This window comes from Callospermophilus lateralis, unplaced genomic scaffold (assembly GCF_048772815.1).
Source record: "Callospermophilus lateralis isolate mCalLat2 unplaced genomic scaffold, mCalLat2.hap1 Scaffold_89, whole genome shotgun sequence".
NCBI classification, from domain to species: Eukaryota; Metazoa; Chordata; class Mammalia; order Rodentia; family Sciuridae; genus Callospermophilus; species Callospermophilus lateralis.
Window position 1 is genome coordinate 6,027,915 of NW_027517018.1, and position 21,233 is coordinate 6,049,147.

At 34.8% G+C, this 21,233-nt stretch overlaps 1 protein-coding gene across 1 annotated transcript in view; it reads left to right on the forward strand.

Annotated features, from left to right (window-relative positions):
* Positions 1 to 21,233, forward strand: part of LOC143390091 (EGF-like repeat and discoidin I-like domain-containing protein 3) — a 132,848-nt gene that overhangs the window by 43,224 nt on the left and 68,391 nt on the right. The window contains exon 4 of the mRNA XM_076842689.1: positions 18,819 to 18,947. Coding sequence (XP_076698804.1) covers positions 18,819 to 18,947 — 129 coding nt within the window. The remainder of the gene's footprint in view (positions 1 to 18,818; positions 18,948 to 21,233) is intronic.

The following is a 21,233-nucleotide window of genomic DNA, read 5'->3' on the forward strand; positions in this document are numbered from 1 at the left end:
CATTATTTCTTCTCACAGTGAAGATTGGCCAAAGAATTTCACATACATACTTCTGAGATGAAAAGGGATGATATGCTATGCTTCCTTGTGTCCATGAGAGCTGGAACATTGGTGATGTAGACTATCACCTAGCAATTACAAGGACTTTAGGAATGATTTCCTTGACAATGTTGACCTTCTCTTTTATCAAACTCTTTATAATGCAATTCTCCATCTTAATCCTGTTTTCAAAACCTGCTTACTTTTTCTAATGCCTGTCATTGGGTGATACTGCAATGATATATCCTCGATTTTGGTATGATTTTGTTTAATCACACCATATACTGTGCTTTTTTTTTTGTATTACATAGAATTCTATGTGATTTTAGCATATATTAATTTTTTAAATGTAACTGTCACCATACTATTCCCTTTCAGAGTTATATTGTAGATTATCTAGTCATTCCTTAATTTGTGAGCATTGGAATTGGTTTATGTTAAGTCTAACTTAATGGAATTGAGCTAATTAAAAAACTTGGATTGTCAGATTAGCCTTATATAAATCAGAGATTTTATCCAATATCAGAATTTGGTAATAATATAAAAAAGTGTAGGTAAAGGAGGGTGAGTTCTAGAACAATGATAACATCTTCTCAGAGCCTTTATATCTGTGCTTTGGTCACAGTCTTTCTAATCCAGAAAAATATATTAATTCACTAAGTATAAGATATAGATTATCAAGTATATAGGGAGTGTTGGCACTATCATAACTCTCTGTATTTACTCTGTTTTAGCACTAATTTTATTATATTTAGGTTACATATTTATTTGTCTGTACTACTATTTATTGGAATATAAGATTCTTGAGGCCATTGGCTATATTCTGATGTTGGTCACTAACCACAGGAGATGCTTAACAAGTTACTAATGACCCCATGCTATAAGATCAAATTGTCCATAAGAATAAAGTAGACCTGTTGCTCATAAGAAACAAGAATATTCTTGGTCTTAAGTTCAGAGATACCTCTCCTTGTTACCTAGGTAATATAATTCAATTGAAGTAAATAAATTAAAGCAGGGTATTTTTTTTTCCTGATTTTTATGGTTTCATGGGAAAATACTAAAACAGAATCCTGTAAAAGCATTTCTGTATTTGCCAAAATGATATAATGTACATGACTAGATGATTTTGGCATAACGCAGGGCTAAATTCACCATTTGATTAATATTGAGCAAGTTTAAGGTTCTATTTCCTGCAGAGACATATTCAGTCAAGGATGGACAAGGGCTGGGATTGTGGCCCAGTGGTAGAGTGCTTGCTTAGCATGAGTGAGGCACTGAGTTAGATTCTCAGCACCACCTATAAATAAATGAATTAAATTAAAGTCCATCAATACCTAAGGAAAAAAAAATACTTTAAGAAAAATAAAAGGATGAGATAAATACATCATTTCTAGGCACTTTGAAAACATCAGTGAACAAAACAAAACCCGTGTCTTCATGGAACTTATATTCTATCTGGAGGAGTCAGAAAATAAACACCACCCCAAAAGCATGATAAGTAAATTATATTTGACGTTAAAAGCTTATAAATACTACTAAGTAAACAAGGTTCAGTAAGGGAGAAACAGAAATATTGGGTTGGGGGTAGGGTTAGTCATTTTAAGTAGTCTGCTTCATGATAACCATTGTTGAGAAGATGTTTTTGAACAAAGGCTCAATAGAGATGAAGGAATTAGAGAACAGCTCCTTAGAGGGAGCAGCCAGTGTAGTTTTTGGAATACAAAGTCTTTCTTGCATGTTCTGCACAGCAACAAGGGTCATGTACTCAAACTATTTGTATCTGCAATGCAATATTAATGAATTATTTATTGTTGGCATTCATGTATTTTCTGACTTATTGGCCTTGCAGTATTTGGAAGGCAAAATTCAAAGCATTTCCTAATGAGTTGGGTGCAAGATGAACACATATGTTCCCTTATTCTCTGAAAGGCAGCATAGGCAGAGGTAGTAATGGCATCCACTTAATGAAAATTGAGAGGCCTGTATTGGAGATTTAGCTCAGTGGTAGAGTATTTGCCTAGCATGCATGAGGCTGTGGGATCAATCCCCAGCATCATACCCTGCCCCCATAACCAAAAAAAAAAAAAAAAAAAAAGAAAAGAAAAGAAAAGAAAATGAATGGCCTTGCAAACACAGGTATCTACATCAAAGATTGCACATTTTAGTTCAGGTGAACTGAGGTAGCTCCTATGGGAAGAGCTAAATTTAACCTTGAGATTTTTCTGGTTTCCTTCAAGCGCATAGATCAAAAAGAATGTGAGCCCTCAAGTTTTATGATATACAGATAGTTAAAATTATTTCATCCTGCAAACAAGTATAATAATACATGGGTGAGCCTCAGAGCACATATATAGATATTTAATCCTGAAAAGTATATTATCTTCCAAATTTCTATTTAAAGATATTTTTGCTGCTTACCAATCTTCTGTTAGAATTCAACATATCAATAAAAGCTACCATCATGTCTTACACAACTATGTGAGGTCACAGTTTAGTTGAATCCATGGAAATTATTTGTCTATGTATTTATGCTGATTATTTTAGCACTAAATAATCACAAATCTCCTTATTTTGTTTGACCTACCACAATTAGACTTATCAATAACTTTTAAAAAACCTTTTTGCAGGAAAAAAAAATCACACTAAAATCTTCAGTATTGACCAAGTGAAAAACACAAATGCTGCCACTTGCAGTAAATTATTGGATACTCTAAAAAACTTATACCTTTTTTTTTTATCCTGGTCATAAAGAGTGATAGTCCAGACCTACTCTATTTAATAGATTGTTGGTAATAACATGTCTAATTAATTCCTTGATATATTTGTTTATTGACTAAAGGTTTCTCTTTTGTGTAATATTTATTTATACTATAAAAAATTTAACCAAAGATAAATTTATTGGAAATAAGAAAATACAATGGGCAGAAATAACGCGAGGTATTTTTCCCTGAATTCAAGTTTCTTATTGATCCCGAGATGGTGACATCTTGATAATTTCAATCAGTGTATTTTACTTAGAATGTTAAAACATTATAAATATTAAATTTCAGTCAAACCTGGATTATTGCCACTTCTTTTAATGGTTCAATGAGCATATTCTATGTAGTATTAAATACAGTGTCAGAGTCTAAAGATAGTGATATTAAAGTATCCTATTTAATTGCTTTATCATTTTGATCAAACTGAGGAGAGCTTAAATGTCTAATAACTTTCATGAAAGAAGCCTTGCCATTTTATGAACTACAGTCAATCTTTAACAATATCCACCACAAAAATTGTCAGCAGGAATGATTTATTTTATGGGGAATACAGTAATTACTATAGCTTCATCTAAAATTTGCCCATCTATATTCATGTGATTAATGTAACATAGAATTTACAAATTTAAATGCATAATACTGGAAAAGTAGAAATAAAATTTTTATAGTAATACAAATCTGGCTGTATACACTTAATACTTTTGTGGGTTTAGAAAGTTAATTGTGTTTAATAGTTGAACATTTTTAATTTGGTTTGCAATGATAATAAATTGTTATATGTATTTTAAGTGAATTTCAAGACTTTTCAAATATTTAATTCTTACATTTTCATGCCTACTGGGAAGCGTACAGACAAGTACTCTGCATAAAGTATGCTGGTGTGCAGTTATCATTCCTAATTTTTTTTTTCCCGATGCTTTGTCTAACCCTGTAGGCAAAGTTTTCTAGATGTTTTCTTATCCTCAGGATAGATCAGTATAGTCAGCTCCATAGTCAGAATGATCTCACAGGAACCAGTCTTAGATATACCATCAAACAAAAGGCATCCAGCTTAGTAAAGGAGAGTCCACAATGAGCAGCAGCAGCACCAGAGAGAGAGATTTCAGCAAAACAAAAATGGCCAGAAACACTTTCAGCAAATCTGAAAACATGAATCGTCACTCCACATGTTCTCTCTTTTTCCCTGTGGTCAGATATTTCTCTTTTTGTTCCCATGTTTTTGCTTTTCCTCCTATAGGCCAAATAAGACTTCTTTTGGGAGCAGAAAGCATTGGCTAGTTCTCCAACTTGGTGTTTCTTTGTTTATGGGAATGTGATTCTTTGTAAGCAAAGGGATCAACCAGAATGTCCTGTGGTATGAAATAATGTCACCTACAGAGAAGATTTCCTTAATAGGCATTGCCAGTGTACTTAGTCTATGAGTCATAAGCACATTCATTCAGCGCATATTTGTTGTGTGCTGTGAGGTTTACAAAAAAAGTGGCTTACAAAGAAGCATAAAACAGAAATCCCACAGCTACAGATGCTGAGCATCTATTCTCAATGATGAGATATGAATATCTTGAACAGTTGAACTGCCACAGTGATACATTGTTCCTACTAATTGTTTTCACTTCTCTGGCCACTGCTTTTACTGTATGGTCTATCTGGCCATCAAATGACAGCATTTCTTAAGGCATGGTCTTGGATTCTCTGTCCTTTTCTCTCTCTGTGTGTGTATGTGTGTGTGTGTGTGTGTGTGTGTGTGTGTGTGTGTGTGGTATAGGGTTTTGAACCCAGGGGCATTAAACTATTGAGCCACATCCCCAGCCCTTTTTAAAAATTGATTGATTGACACAGGATCTTGCTAAGTTGCTTAGGACCTCACAAAGTTGCTGAGGCTGGCTTTGATCTTGTGATCCTATAGCCTTGGATTGCCAAATCTCAGAGATTACAGGCATGTGCCGCCACACTCAGCTTTTTTCCCTCTGCTATTTTTAGCTTTCATCAGATAGCAATATCCCTGCCCATAAACTACCATCTATTCCCAGGAACACCACCATTTTTGTTTCCAGGCCATGTTATCCTCTGCTACTCGATACTACCTCTTGAATAACATGTCAGCAAAGATTACTCATGATCATCCCTCCCAACCTAGAAACTCTTCCTGTATGGCAGTGTCAGCAAACATCACCAATAGGTGCTTTTATCACTGGGATGTGAAATTGAGACACGGTGTAGTCATTCTTGAACATTTTCTCTGAAATCTGCCCCATTTTGGTCTGTATCTACCAGACTGTCACAATTTACCTGGTCTAGCAGGGTGATCTTAACTGGTCTGCTTTTATCTATGCTGATCCTTTTCAAGAGTACTCTATAGAACAAACAGATTTTCTGTAAAGTTTTGAAATCCAGGTCTGTTGTTCTATTGTTGAAAGATGTGAATGCAGTTCACAAAACAGGATTTTTTTACACACATGGATTTTGAAGGCCTTCACGATTTAATCCCTGACTTTCCACTGTTTCTCCGTTTATTCTTTCCCTTACCTGGCCTTACTTGGTGTTAAACTTCTAGTTTATGTTAATTTTTCAGGAAATTTCCCATTAATAGTTTCTTAGGACATAATATGCCTTTCCTTTATGACTCCTTGAATAATTACATTTCAGTTTTAAAAGGTATTTATTGGTACATTGTAACTACACCTATTAATGGGATTTGTTACATATTCACACATGCACAAAATGTAATTTGGACAATTTCCTTCCTTCTTTTTTTTTTTTTTAAATAAGATTGATTAGTTTCAGTCCTCCCATATGACTAAAATTACCTGAGATTAGAACATGCAACTGCTCTGCTTTGAACCTTGGTACCAAGCTACTTCTAGAACTCAATAGGAGCAAGCTCCAAATATGAACTAAATGATTATATTGGTAAATAAATGAGTGAATGAGTGGAAGGAGTATATAACAGAAAGTAATAGAAATGCATTGAAGAAAATAAGAATAAATGATAGGGAAGGATTGATGGAGGATATGAAACTTAGAGTAGTCAAAGTAAGGTTGTAAAGAAAGGTATTCTGAACTGGAGAACTACTTGAATAGAATTCTGGGAGAAGATATTTCCTTTATGTCATAGAAGTTCAAGGCAACATAACGAGGTGAAGCATTTGGTTAATTTTTGCAAACAGTGGTGATAACATCTCAGATTCATCCCAATGTATGGACTTTGCAATACCAGGCAGTATGAGCCAACAGAAATTTTGGATTAATATTGTTTAAGATCAGTTAGGAAAAGGATCCCAAATATATAGGTCATTGAATGTATCAGTAAGTATCCATTCAGGGGATTTAAAAAGCTTATGGTTTTGCAGTTCAATTATATATGAGAAAAAAACTGCTGTCTCAGAGTGAGATCCTGCAAATGATCTTTTAAAAAACACCAGCACAGGAAGTATTCTGGCCAATAAGTGACTACTTGCTGTTATTCTTGGGAATGATTTTGAAACGTTTGATGTCAATGACTATAAATGCCTTTAATTCAGTCAGGATGATAAAGTCCCTCCCATATTTTCTTGGTTTTAAAATTCTTCCTTTAGTTTGTACACATTGCCACATGCATAGTGGATCATTAGGAACTTTGATGATATTTACAAAGCTTCCTCATACCACATTTACCCGGTTCTATTTGACATGGATTCAACATGGTGGAAAGTAAAAATGTAGATGAAGTTAATTGTTGCTGTTATGCATCTATTTCACTGCTTTTTTTTTCCCTCTAAGCTTTAGTGACCTTTTCTGTGTTTGTGCAAACATTCCCTAAGCTTTCATCCAGTGATTAAGAAATAGTCAGTATGTACCCTGTTTGACATGGTCATTACTTAATGCTCACTTAAAAAAATTCTACAAGACCAAATTATCACAGTGGGTGAAGGAACAGATGGCCAGCTGGCCAGAATCCATGCCTGCTTTGTTTTATGCCTTCTGAAGTCAGCCACAAATAAGCCACATGCAAAGACTGAGGAGGGAATGCAAACAGCAATTTGCCTGTCCAGCTGTGCTTCCAGTGTTCTCATCTGTGAAGTCTGGAGTGGGGGCAGTTCCCACCCAAGCATAGCTGAAACAGCTCCAGCAGGGATCTCTCCGCCTCATGATTAAGATAGTGGTCCTGGAGGACTGATTCCAAAAGTAGAAATAGAAACCCCCCTCACCTCCTATCACTGTCTCCAAGATCAAAATCACCTAGCCAATTTTAAGAGAAAGAGCTCTAGTTTTGTTGCAATAGTGTGCCCCTTTATTTATATTAGAAGACTAGTCACAATCTATTATAGATTGCTACAGCATTTGGCAAAGAAAGTTTGGCTAGGCTATAGGCTTAAAATTGGGTTGTCACAATTTACTAATGCAAATTAAAAGGGGTACAGTTAAAAAATATTTCTAATCTCTGAACTTTGTTTTTTGTTATAGATTATGGTTAGTATTTTTGGTTATATGTTGACATTTCCAAAACTATATGTCAATGAGTACAAATGTATGAAGTAATATCCAGATACCTAGCATTTTACAGTCTATAGGGGTACAAAAATATAAGAAGTCAGCATGCATGTGCACAAATAGTTTATAATCCAGTCAGGGAATAAAAGAGACCCATAGAATAATGAAAGAACAAAGCAGTGTACAGTGAGATGCTAATTATGCTGCATAGACAGCAAGTTGAGGAGGAACCTGAAAAAGGTGAAGAGCTGTCAGAAAAAGATTGATGAAGAACATGGAAATTTTGTAGTTGCTTAGAGACACCATGTGATAGAGTGAGATTGCCTGATGTTGCTGAAACTTAGGCTATTTTCTTATAAAATGTATATAGAAAACAGTGGTGTCTATTCTGTCTTTATCTGTGTCCTATTACATTTACATGAACCAAACTATGATAGCTAAAGGCAAATTTGGATGATATCTAACCATTTTCCACCCCTTCACTGGTGTGTATCCTCAAGACTGAACTGTATTTTGCAGGGAATGGCTTGTGAATTCTGAATTATATGCATTTTAAACTAGTTATTTGCACATGGAAAATATCTTTGTTTGGTTCCCTGATTAAAGAAGAGTTTTTAAAAGAATTTTCTTAGATTGCTTCAAAATTATGGAGTATCTTTTTAATTTTTCTTTTAATTTTTTTCTCTTTTTTCTTTTTTTATATCAATCAGCTTATATTTCATTTATGTTTTCTGAATTTTTCATAGGAATTTTCACATGGAAAATATTTTCACATGATTATTATAGTAGCCATCAAAATAATATAAAAATGTTTATTTTAGTTGTTTAGCATAAATACTATGGAGTGGAATAGATGGATCAGATATTCATTTTATTCCTAGTCTTTTGAAAATCTTCACATTGCTTTCCAGAGTGATTATTCTAATTTGCAGTATCACTAACAAAGTGTGAGTGTGATTTTTTGCTCACATCCTCCCCAACACTTATTATTATTTGTATTATTGATTATTGCCACTCTAAATAAAGTAAGACGAAATCTCAGTGTAGTTTTGATTTTCAAATCCCCTGATTTCTAGGTATGTTGAACATTCTTCATATATTTGTTGGCCATTTGTATTTCTTCTTTTGAGAGTGTTTGCTTAGTTATTTTACCCATTTATTGACTGGGTTATTTAATTTTTGTTGTTAAGTTTTTTAGTTCTTTATATATTTTAGATATTAATTCCCTTTCATAAGAGTAGCTGACAAAGATCCTCCCATCTGTAGGCTCTCTCTCCATGCTCTTGTTTCCCCTTATTGTATAGAAACTTTACAGGCACACCAATGTGTATAGCAGCACAATTCACAATACCTACATTGTGGAACCAGCCCAGTTACCCATGAACAGATGAATGGATAAAGAGAATGTGGTTTATATATACAATGAAATTTTATTCAGCCAGAAAGAATGAAATTGTGGCATTTGTTGGTAAATGAATGGAACTGGAAAACACTAAACCAAGTGAAATAAGCCAGACTCAGACTCAGAAAGTCAAGGGTCATGTGTTTTCTCTCATATGTGACTGCTAGAGCAAAATAAGAGGGGAAAGGGGATGGGAGGACACCATGAAAGTGAAATAGTAATCAGAAGAAGGAGATGTAGAGGGAGGAGAGATGGAAAAAGGGAGGAATGGTGGAATAAAATTGACCAAATCATTCTATGTACATAAATAAATATACTACAGTGAATTCTGCCTTTATATCTATGAAACACCAATTAAATTAAACTATAAATAAGTAGAAGAAAGACCAGTGGAATAGAGGAAGGGAAGTGGGGAGGAAGGAGTGAAAGAGAAATCCCTGGGGACTGAGGAGAAGACAAATATATTCCATGCCTATATGAGTATGTCAAAATAAACCCAATTTTATATATGACAAATGCACTAATTAAAGCATTTAAAATATTGGTTATTGTGATAGTCTATGCATTGAAAAAAATGTCTGTTTTAGACTTTGGGAATGTTTATCTCATTGACCCAACACCTTGAATTGCATCTGTACCTTATATTTACTAAATTTAATAATGATAAAGCTTATTTTCATAACATTCATCAATTTATAATAAAAGATTTCTATATACTATTTTTTCTATTCCTAAGCACATTATATCAGATCTAGATTTCTTAGTCTTTGAAAGGGATGACATTGTTTTTGTCTTGTAATCACTGTATTTGCTCTGCAATGATAATATCAAACAATCAACAAATATTAATGGTAAACCATAATATGCCCCAAGTGATATAATGTTATAAAGGATAAAAGAAAATACACACATATATGTAATGTGACTATATATTAGTATTGGGGAAATTAAGCTTTCTGAGCTGAGAATTTCCATGATGCCCTTAGTATTATAGAAAGCTTGTTTGGGAAGCAGTGTGCAAGATGAATGGACAGGAAAGAGAATGGAGGAGTGAGTCATACTAAGATACAGTCATCACTGTGTAAATCAATAGCTTTTTTTGCTCTAATATGTTAACTCATTTTTAAAAAGTCATACCAATATTCATCCACTGGGGGGGAAGGTATTGACAACTGTGCCACCATTATTACTTGTGTTTGTAGAATTAACACACACCATGACTCTTTCAAAAAGTTGATGACTTACTATCAGCAAACCTAGCTCAGATGAAAGTTTCAAATGAATAAAGATCAACTCCAAGGAATCTTTATTCCTTCTTTGATACTTCCTTCTGTCCACCTACATAAGTATTTCTGTATTCTTCCTAATCACAGACTCTAACATAGACTTCTCTCTTCATTTCCACCACCAACCAAACTTATCTGCCACTGCTATGTGACAACCAAGAGCAATTAATTTTAGCTAAGATGTTAACATTGATAAATATGAGCATATTTCCATCCAATTCTGGCTATAAAATAAGACTCTGGTTTCCTTAATTAACTTCTCTTCTGAAAGGAAAGCAACTTCAGTGTTGGCAGGTTGGATTTCTTCTGAGGTCTCTCTCCTTGGCTTGCAGATGGCCACCTTCTGTCTGTGTCCTCACATGGCTATTTTCTGTGTGACAGAATCACTGGGTTTCTTTGTGTGCCTAAATTTCCTGCTCCCACAAGGTTGCCAGTTGGATTGGGTTAGGGCGCTCTGGTATGACCTCATTTAACCTCAATTACTTCTTTCAAGGTGCTGTCTCCTAAGAGAGTGCCATTCTGAGGTACTGAAGCTCAGTCATCAACATGTGAATTTGAGCTGAGCACAGTTCACCTGTTCACAAGGACTTTGTGGACGTGAATTGTGAAGGATATCTAAATGTAATCCTACTGGCAGTAGAGAGGGCCCCAGATTCAGTGACCAGTGTCCTTATCAGAAAAGGAAAGGACACCGAAAATCCAGGAAAGAGAGCATATGAAGGCAGTCAGAGATTGGCGTTGTGGTGCTACACACCCAGGAATGCCAGAAACTGCCCGCAGCTGAAATAGACAAGAAAGGCATTTTTCCTATAAAATATTCAGAGAGAGTGTGTCCCTGTTAACTCTTTGGCTTCAGAATTCTAGCTTCTATGCCTATGAAGAAAAAAAATTTCTGTTGTTTAAAGCTACAAAATTTGTGATAATTTGACATAGCAATACTGAAAAGTGAATTCAAGTGCTCTGAAGTAACCTTTCTAGACTCTATCACCTCCATGCCTTCCTACAGACAGTTATAAAGACAGCCCATCATTCATTCTTTTTTAAATTTGTTCTAATTAGTTATACTCAGCCTTAATACTTGAGGGAAAAAGTTATAAATAGGTATGAAAAAAAATCTGTTTAGCCCCAGATGTTAATTTTCATAATTATCCAGATGTTAATTTTCATAATCTTTCTAAATGTATTCATAGTTTAAAGAAAAAAGTTAATTATCCCTCTATGAAAGTGATGTTTAGATATTGTATTAGAATATTTTATCTCTCTTTTTAAATATAAAATATCCATAGACAATTTTTCTCCTCAAATGATGGAATCTTGCACATTTACATTTATCGTGGAAGAACAGAATAAAGGAGGAGGGAAGGAAAAGAGGAGAAAAAGAAGTAAATAGTATAAAAAAAATTTAAAGCATCAGTCATATGAATGTGCCCAGAATAATTTCTTCTTTTCAACTAGTTTTAAAATAGAGTGGCAATAGCTCAAACTGGCAACTGCCAAAGTGTTCAGACATTATTAAATGTAAAGGCAATGCTATGAGAGAATTTCAGTGTGCTTTCAAAACCAGAATTTAGAGTAGACGTGGGTCATAATTATTCTTATGTATTTGTTCTGCTAGAATAGGGAAACTGTGCTCTTGCAATTGTCCTATTGGCATTTCTCTACTGCATAATCTAAAGTGAGTGTATCTTCATTTTTAATATCTAACTGCCAATGATTGGAAGGTGTACTTTGCATAATTAACACAATCTTGATACACATTATCACAGGAGAGGATTCACTTCCTAATAATAGGGGTATATACCATAAAGTATTCATGATTTGGAGCACAATCTCCAAATGTGTGAGAATCTAACCATGTTACACATAATAACTTTACTATTGGAATTGTGAGGAGGTAGATGTAGAAAAGTAGTAAATTGTATAGATCTATTGCTTTTGTGAGCAATTAATCTTGTTGACATACTTATATAAACTTGCATAAAAATGCCTGGAAAACATGCTGTTGAATTCTGTTGTTCATTAATATTGATCATATGCTGTCCCCATTTGCGTTTGGAACTACTTAAAGATTACCTACAAAAGTATTAACAGCACTATCGATTTTAAAATTCCCTAAAGCCTCTTGAAACTCCACTTATGCTTTTTTTAAGAGTGATATCACCAAACCTTGTTGTCTAATCAGATAATCTGTAATTTATAAATACTAATAAGAAATAAAGATACCCACCAGTCTGTATACTTCTTCTGCACATTTATAATACAAGAAGATGCAAACTTCTTTTAAGAGACTATCAAAGTAGAAAGGAGGTAAGATCACCCTTGACTGCCTTCTTTTTGTTTTTATTTGCTCTGATTGAGTAATATTAATTTGTTTTCAAACTTTGCTCTGCTGTTAAATTGTTTTCAAAGCTATAGGTAAGATATTTATATTAGTGCTGACATGCTACAGAAATGATATTTAATATCTTCAGGATATTGAATACCTTTAGCAGTTTTGACTGCTAAAGTTAAAAACATAACCTATTAAAAACTTATTAATATGAGGGCATTGAGAGATTTTAGAATGCATTTCCAGACACCACTATACAAACAAGGAACTTTGTTTATATCATCTGTACCACATTCACAAGTGAAGGAAAGCTTCTAAATTCACCTTAAAAATTAATCATATAAACTGGAAAACTACACATATTATGATATTGCAAGTTTAGTCTTTGCCAACAATTTTAATTCCACTCAAAGTATTTGTCGTATATTACTAGTACATTAGGTACCTAATTAATAAATAGTACTTAGCCTAAAATTAGTGGGAAAATCCTTCTATGTCTGTCAGGGTCTGTTTATTTCTTATCCTCATTGTAGTAGCATCATTTATACTGTAGATGATTATTATCATTTGTCAGAGTGGGACTTTAATATGATACTTTCAATATCAAAATAGAGCTGAGAATTATGTTGTGGGGAAAAAACAAAGAAAAATAGAAGTTTTCTAGGCCTCTATTTTTCTTATGATTAAATTCCTTTATTGCTTGGAGAAAAAAGAAACTGTTGATATGCATTTTAATCATACACAAAACCCAAAACACTTTTGGCTATCAAACACATTTATTGAGTTGATTCCTGGTACTTCATTTATTGTTTTATTTATGTAATAACTTATTTTCTCATTATTTCATTTTGCTCATTTTTAAAGTGAATGTCTTTATTTAATAAGAATTGTTAAATTGGGAGAGTAAAACACTGTTAATGAGATTGTGAAAATTTATGTTGTTCTTGATTGTATATTTGCCTAAGAATTAAGATACATGCAATCATTATGTAAAAGTACACATTCAAACAGTCTGTTATTTACAATTCTGTTTAACATTCTTGAAGATGAAACCATATTAGTGACAAAAACATTGGAACCTAATTAAATTTTAAAGGACTTAATGATTGAAAGATGTAGAAAATTTACAGGAAGTATCCATAGTAATTATTGAGTGAAAAGCCTAAAGCTATTGACCCCCTATAAACCTAAAATTAAAAAAGGGTTTAAGCAATAGATATAGTTGTTATTACTCATTATTGTCATATACTTGTTAATTCAAAAATGTACCAAACACCTGCTGTGTGCTGACCATGACTCTTCCCAAGTGACATTTATGATATACTGGGGAAAAGTGACAAGGAACCATTCACTTCAGCTCTGTCATGACCACTCCAAAAGAAGACAAGGCATTTAGCATTTTATCAGTTTTACATATATTTATTGAGTAACAATACTGGGGAAATTTTTGTGTTTGACAGTTGATTTTGAACATAGCTGAAATGAAACAGTATTGTTAGCATAGTAGAGCCTGTATATGTAATACCTCGTGACACAATTGTTGAAAATACTCTGAGATGTTCTCATGTGGGGAGGCTTTGCAGTGCTATACTATTTATAGGAATGTGCTTGGTGAATTCATGCTAATTCTGTTTACATTTGTCATAGCTAACATATTAGTATATAGATTGTCAACCTGGCTTTATGGAAAGGATGTGGACTTTGCAGTTAGGAAGAATGTGTTAAAATTGTTGCTTTTATAGTTAGACACATTATTTACTTTAACCTCTCCAAGCCTGTTTTTTTTTAAATCTCTAAAACAAGAATATATTCTTAGAAAGTAATATAAAGAAAAATGTATACTTCCTGTTGCTAGCTTGTAAAGACTCTAGAAAGATTAAATCTTTATACTGTTGGCTTTATTTCATCCTACTTTAAATGAAAGTCACTGAATACCTTGGGATGGGAAAAATAATAGCAGCAGTCTCTATTTTAGTCTTTTCTAAAACCCATATGTCAGCTGAGGTCTGATGTCCTCTGGGATGTGAATGAAATGAGTTCCAACTCACTAGCTCTCATCTTTTAGGAATGCGAGAGGCTACACCAGGATTGCTGGGCAAGTTTCCCCTATGCCCTCAGGAAGCGCCCAGAGTGCCTGGGACTTAACATACCCCAGTCAACTCTACCTTCAGATTCCTGTCTCCACTGGAACCCCTGGGGCTTTGTGTGCAGCAGCACTTCTCTACTTCTGGCAGGATGAGCTGAATGGAGAGCATTTCTCCCCTCCTGGCAGGACCAGATGGATGGAGAGCACAGCCGCTTCCCTTTATTTTCCCTAGGTACAACTCACAGGCATGGATGGTTAGCCAATGTCTGTGTAGAGCTGGATTCTCCTGCAAAGACTTTTCACATAGCATCAGTGAAAACAACTTAAACTGGAATTTGAGACATTACGTTTGTTACCAGCCACTTTTTCCAAAATATTACAGCATCCCAGTCTATTGCTTGACCCACCTCTCTCCTTGAAGACTTACTTTACTTTCAGCTTTCCTTTGAAGATCTCCTCTCCTGGGTCTTCCCAATCCCTTCCTCAGTTCTTCCCTTTGTTACACAGGTTCATGTAGCTCATCTCCCTGTGTTTGCTGTCTCATGAGTCTATTTTGCTAAGATGTAGGTATGCATAAGGTAGCCATCTCTTCCAGGCTTGGATTCACCCTGTGTTCCTTAGAGTGACTTCCACTGACCACTTTCCTGGAAATCTATGTTCTAACTCACCCAAGAACTGGTAGAAGTACCTTTATTCAGTATTTTTTAGTCATCACTAATAGAACTCTGAAGGTTTAAGGGAGCATGGAAAAATATTTTCTCTCTGATGTAAATCACAGCACTCTCTTGAGAGGACAGGAATAGCTTCATTAATTTTGGTTTTAATAACTATTTTTTCCTCCTAGATATAATTTGTTAAACTCAATTTTCTTCATCTTAAGTGTTTTCTAGATATATTCCTATTAGGTTTTGCTTTCTCAACTGTAAAATTGAGAGATTGCATAAGGTAATTTTAAAAGTTCCTTATTAGTTTAAAAGTATTTATTTATTTGAATCTATTTCTACCTTTCTCTAACAATTATTATCTGTATGGTTATCAGTTAAAAATATCTAAGTCTTTTTTATCTGATATTGAAATGAATCAATGAGTAAAACCTCTAACACCCAATTTATTTCATCATCCCTTTCTGAAATCATATATTCTTTGTTCAAGGCCTAAAGGTGTGTAGGAGATGTGGATTTGAGAAATATCTAATCTTTCTGATCTTCAGTTGTTTTTTTTTTTATAACCACAAAAGAAAATGATAGTGACTACTTTGCCAAATTGCTTTGAGGAATATTTGAGAACATTTATATAGAAAGAATTTGGAAACTGTAAGACACTACCATATAGTAATTAATTAGTGAGGACAAAAGTGAAAACTGAGAAATAATAGATCTGGGTTTTTAGCACAATTTATACATTTTAGCAATGGAAGAAAATGATTCAAATTCCTCTCAAGCTAGTCATTGGTCTTGCACTTTCTTCTCTGTCTCCAATATTGGCAATACATCACTTTAAGGGCAGAGGTTAGATAATTTATTTGTGATATGTACTGAATGGCATAAAACTGCCTACTTAAATAAATATATTGATTTTTCAAAAATAAATTTTATTATGTATAGTTAAGGTTTACAACATGATGTTATGGTACATAGAGATAATAAAATGTTTTATCATAATAAAGTATATTAACATAACTATCATCTCACATAAATTCTTTTTTGTTAGCAAGCAGCTAAAATATACTTCACCAAAATTTCTAATATAACTTATTAATTTTAGTCTTTTTGCTAAGTCTCTAGACTTGGTCATTCTTTGTAATTAAAATGGGACAGCTGGGGGTGGGGAATGACAGCTCCCATGATTTCTACTTATTTTTTTACAATCCAGCCATGCTGTTTCCTAGTCTAACTGTACCTTTATTAGACTCTAGAGTCATTGAACTTCACACAAGTTAAAACTGAAAGGAATGGATCATCAAAGATACTTTCAGATATAAAGCTGCTGGTCGAAGGAATACAATCATGAAGTTTTGCTCCAATGGCAGGGCAATGAGTGACATTGCTAAGGACTAAGGACTTGCTACCTGTTGTTGAAGTCCTATTGCAAAATGATGATAATAAATTTCATTACCTCTCCATAGTTCCAAAAAGGACTTTGACCCATGTCATGACATGTGAATAAATCAGTCAGGGTCGCTCCAGGTGAATTGGGCTGGCTACTAAATAACCACACAGAAACAGAAAGTAACTATTTTGGGGTTCAGAGATGGCTCCTCTACCTCAGCTCTCACAAGGGAGGCCAGAGAGGCAGGCAAAAGAGAGAGCAAGCATATCCCAAATCCCAGTTTTATTTGGGGAGAGCTGTTCAATAGAACATTTTATTCTAATAGGGCCAAGGGTCAGGTTTTGGAGGGTAGAGTCTTGCTTGGTGATGTCTTCTTGTCACCAATTTGACTGTCATCTTGAAAAGTCACACCCATCTCAGGTGCTGTGTGGGGATTATAGGCAGAGCTAGTGAAAAGGACACATATATCACATAGTCCAGTCAGAGCAGCAACATCAGTCCAGTTCCCTCATACACTCAAATGAGCATAGCTCACATACATAGCCCATGGCTGGCTCTCGACAGACCCATATTCAAGTAGCCATTCACTTTTGCACTCCTTGACTAGTCCTCCCTGTTGGGGCCTCTTGTGTCCAACCCTGTGCCTTCCTTCCTGTCTCAATTGAAAGAATTAGCTCCTTTTCTCAGTGCATCTTCCTTCAGGACTCTGGAATCCACTTTTTATTCATAGACACTTAGTTTTTTATTAATCTTACTTTGCTTTTTTTTATTAGTACATTATAGTTATACATAGTAGCGGAGTTCATTTTGACATATCATACATTCACGATTCCATATAATTTGCTCTGTTTCAGCGTCCAATACTTCCTTTCCCTCCTTCTCATCCCTGTTCTTCTTCTATTCTTCTGGTCTTCTTCTATTTATTTGTTGTTTTGAAATTGATGCTTTCTAGATATACATAAAGGTAAAATTCACCAGTACATTCGTATATGTACTCTCCTTTGCTAATATGTACACCTTAACTTTATTTTCTCTTTTTTTCCATATATTTTTATTGATGCATTGCAACCATACATAATATTGGGATTTGTCTTCATGCATTCATGCATACACATGATATTTTTTCTCACTTTGAAATGTGCTTTAGTCTCCATGGTTAAAAAAAAAAATAAGAAAAGAAAAAAAGTAGGAAAAAAAAACAACATTGTTTTTGTTGTTTGGTCTTTCTTTATCTCACAGAGAGAATTTTTCTTTCCTCAACTAGACTCTACCCTTCTTCAAAATCTCGAGTCTGGATTCTGTCATCAAAGAATATTCTCCAGAATGCAGACTATAATACAGAATAAGTAGAAAAAAATTCTCAGGGAGAAAGTCTATAATGGACAAAGGGTAGAGTACTCAGATGGTGACATTCCCTGACATTTCTGAAGAAAGAAAAAAGAAAGAAAGAGCATTGCGTAGAAAAACCCTCAGACACCCAGGGTTCAAAGAAAACCTCAGATTCACTAGTGGAGCACTCCAGAGTACAAAATGTGCACTTGAAAGGTCTTAGGTTAGTGGGACTGGCCCAGCTTGACACGCCCCATGGTGCTCAGCTAAGGAGTGTGACCTGGAATGAATGCTAGTGTAGCAGATCCTGCCATTCAGTACCTGGCTGCTGTCAACTAACCACATTGCTGGCAGTCTGGTTCTCTCCAAGGGAGATCTGAGTACAACCTTGTCACTTGCCACAGGTATTGGTCACTCTGTTGAAGTTACTTCCTGAAAGCTCCTAAGTGATGATTAAACTCTTTTTCTCCAAAGGTGCAACTTTTGGTTAACTGCCCCTTTTAGGTTGGCAAGAAACATGCTTTTCCAGAGGCATGTTCTACCTTAAATTCAAAAGTAGTCTATAAAATTTTTCTTGGTCTCTGTGGTTACAGTCTTATGCTATAACAGAGGACAAAAACTCTTCAGTGTTCATAACTTCAAAAAATTACTATTTGATATTAATTTTTAAATATGCAAAAGCTATTCTACAATTCAGATGCCTTGAAAATTTAACTTAGTGCTATATTTTTTGAGTTCTTAATATGTGGTAAAGACTTTCATTGATATTTTGTATGTACCTGAACTCTTTTCATTGGTAACAGAACCCATTGAGATAAATATTATTAATATTAATATTTAACACAAGAGTAAACTGAGGCAACAGAGAAAATAAATAAATTTCAAGGTGACATGGACTATAATGTGGTAAAACCAGAATTCCAACCCAGGTCTTCAGAGTTTACACAACCAGTACATTTCCTGTATGTTAATATCTAAAGTACTTTTTCTATAAAATTGTTAATTGCAAAATGTTGATCTACTTTTAAGCATATGCATCATGCAGCGATATTTATTTTTCTTTCAGGTCCCTGCATTCCGAATCCATGCCATAATGGAGGAACCTGTGAAATAAGTGAAGCATACAGAGGGGACACTTTCATAGGCTATGTTTGTAAATGTCCCCGAGGATTTAATGGGATTCACTGTCAGCACAGTAAGTTATTTCTAGTCATTGTGCTTTTATTATTATTGATCTAAAGTGTACAAGTCATTACCATTCTTTGTTTGTAGTAGAATCATAGATTCTTTGAGCAGTTTGAGCAGCAAAGAGCCCTAGCACTTGGCTATACTGCTTCTCTCCCACTGAATACACCAGGTCCTCAGCTGAGGACTCGACTATGTTGCAGTCCTTCCAGGGATGTGGGGGGTTCGTAATATCCTGGTTTGCCCTTTTCATCATTGTTCAACCATAATTGCAAAATATTCCTGTTCCTGTAAAACTGATATTTGTCTCCCTTTCACATTCACATTAAAGCTACATTTTTCAAGCTTCCCAGAATTATCCTGGTGATTAAGTTCAGAGATGATACCCAGAAAAGAGCACTGTCCACTCTGCCCTATCTATAAGACAGGGATCTCCTTCTTTCTTATTGTCATTTTAGCATGTAAATCTTTGAAAAGTCAACAAGCATGCCATCTGCACTTCTTTCTTTTATCTCTAATCTTATTTATCCTGGAAATTTCATCAAAATAAATTCATTTGTGATGATTTCTTCTTAGAAGCAGAACTGAACAAAAATGTCAAATGAGTGGTGTGGACTTCAGATTACCACAGGATCCCAGCAGGCAAGCTCTCAAGGAAAGTTTTTATAGGGGTGTCACATGCAAGCTGAGTATTGGAGAAGGGACTGGATATTGATCAGAGGGAGGTGGTAGGAAGAGTAGAGAGGGATTATGTGAGCCATGAATATCAGAGTGACAGTTAAGTGATGGTTTTAAAAATAAGTAAGGCAAATCTGGATATGTCAGCCAGAGCCTGATTTCCACCCAATAGCATCAAGCATAGGGTCCCCCAAACCTGAATCTTTGGGAGCATCTTGTACTTTTCTGGACATTTCCCATGTCCAAGAGTTTGTAGAATTTCTGAAGATGGGAACCCAGCATCCCAGGTGCCTAGATATTCACTTAATCCAATGAAGAGAATATTGGCAATCCTTAATCACAATGCCTTGAGATACAGTGTCAGAGCTGTGCCCAGAGGAGACAATCTGCCCACCTCCTTCAATTCAGTTCAGAGTAGCCTGTACACATACACACTGAAGACCCACCTGGAACCAGATTTTCATGATGGACTGTTTTCTGGTGTTCAGACATGGGCCTTAAATGTAAGGTCAAATTATTCTGATTTCCTTTTTTAGAAACTGAGAGTATATACAAGCAGATTCTTACTGTTAGAAGAAATCCTTAGAGTTTGGAAGGATTATATTTGGAAGGCATGTATAGACCCCTAATGTCACATGTATTCCACATTAATTCATTCTTTTTCCTCAACCTACTGTTGAAGGCAGCATGAAGTTGGGGCCTGCCTTTAAGCCAGAGATTGGAAAACTCAATATCTTAGTTCTGACAAATAATATTTATACAGTAATACAAAATTATTTTCATTATCTCTAGGCCTAAATTTCTTCATTTTGAGCAGTTCCATTTCATTTCAGTTGTTTTTAAGCACTTAGAAGTTCTATCAAATATATCAAGTCAGCCAGGTGTGGTGGCAAATGCCTATAATCCCAACACCTCAGGAGGCTTAGGCAGGAGGATCAAAGTTACTCTCAGCCACTTAATGATGCCCTAAGCAACTCAGAAAAAAAAAATCAAGTCATCTTTTGTATGTCCCAGTCTTTTGCCTTATACCCTTGCATCACACTGAAAATTCATTAAATTTCAAAGCTTATTTTGGAGACCAAATAACTGCTCCCCTTTCTGCAACTGACCCCTTCCCCAAGACCTTAAATTCATCTTAGGTATTGCAGTAGAAAACCTGAGGTTGAGAGATTCAATTCAGAACTAGAATTTTATTGTCAAATCACCTGCCTCTATTCTGTAGATTGCATCATTATTAGTTGCAAGAGTCAATGGAAGAAAGAAGACTATATTTGGATTTGGAATCAGAAATCTAGATTTGAGACCTGACCTTTAAAGTTATTGGATAAGTGACCTTGAGCTAGTCATTTGACCTTTCTGTGACCAAAGACACATAAATTGAGGAATTGAACTAGAAATAGATGACCTTTGGTTCACATGAACCAGGAAAATATTATGACTAAATGGGTTGCTTACTCACTGTATAAAGGTTATCAAGCCTTCCACTTTATAGATGAAATTGAAAAGGATTATAAATTGGGAAAGCAGATTAAGAAGTGCTGGTAGCTCTGGAAATCTTTCTGTAGGAGAAACAGAAATACAACTCTTTAATCCCCTGCAAGAACTGCTATGTGTTTGG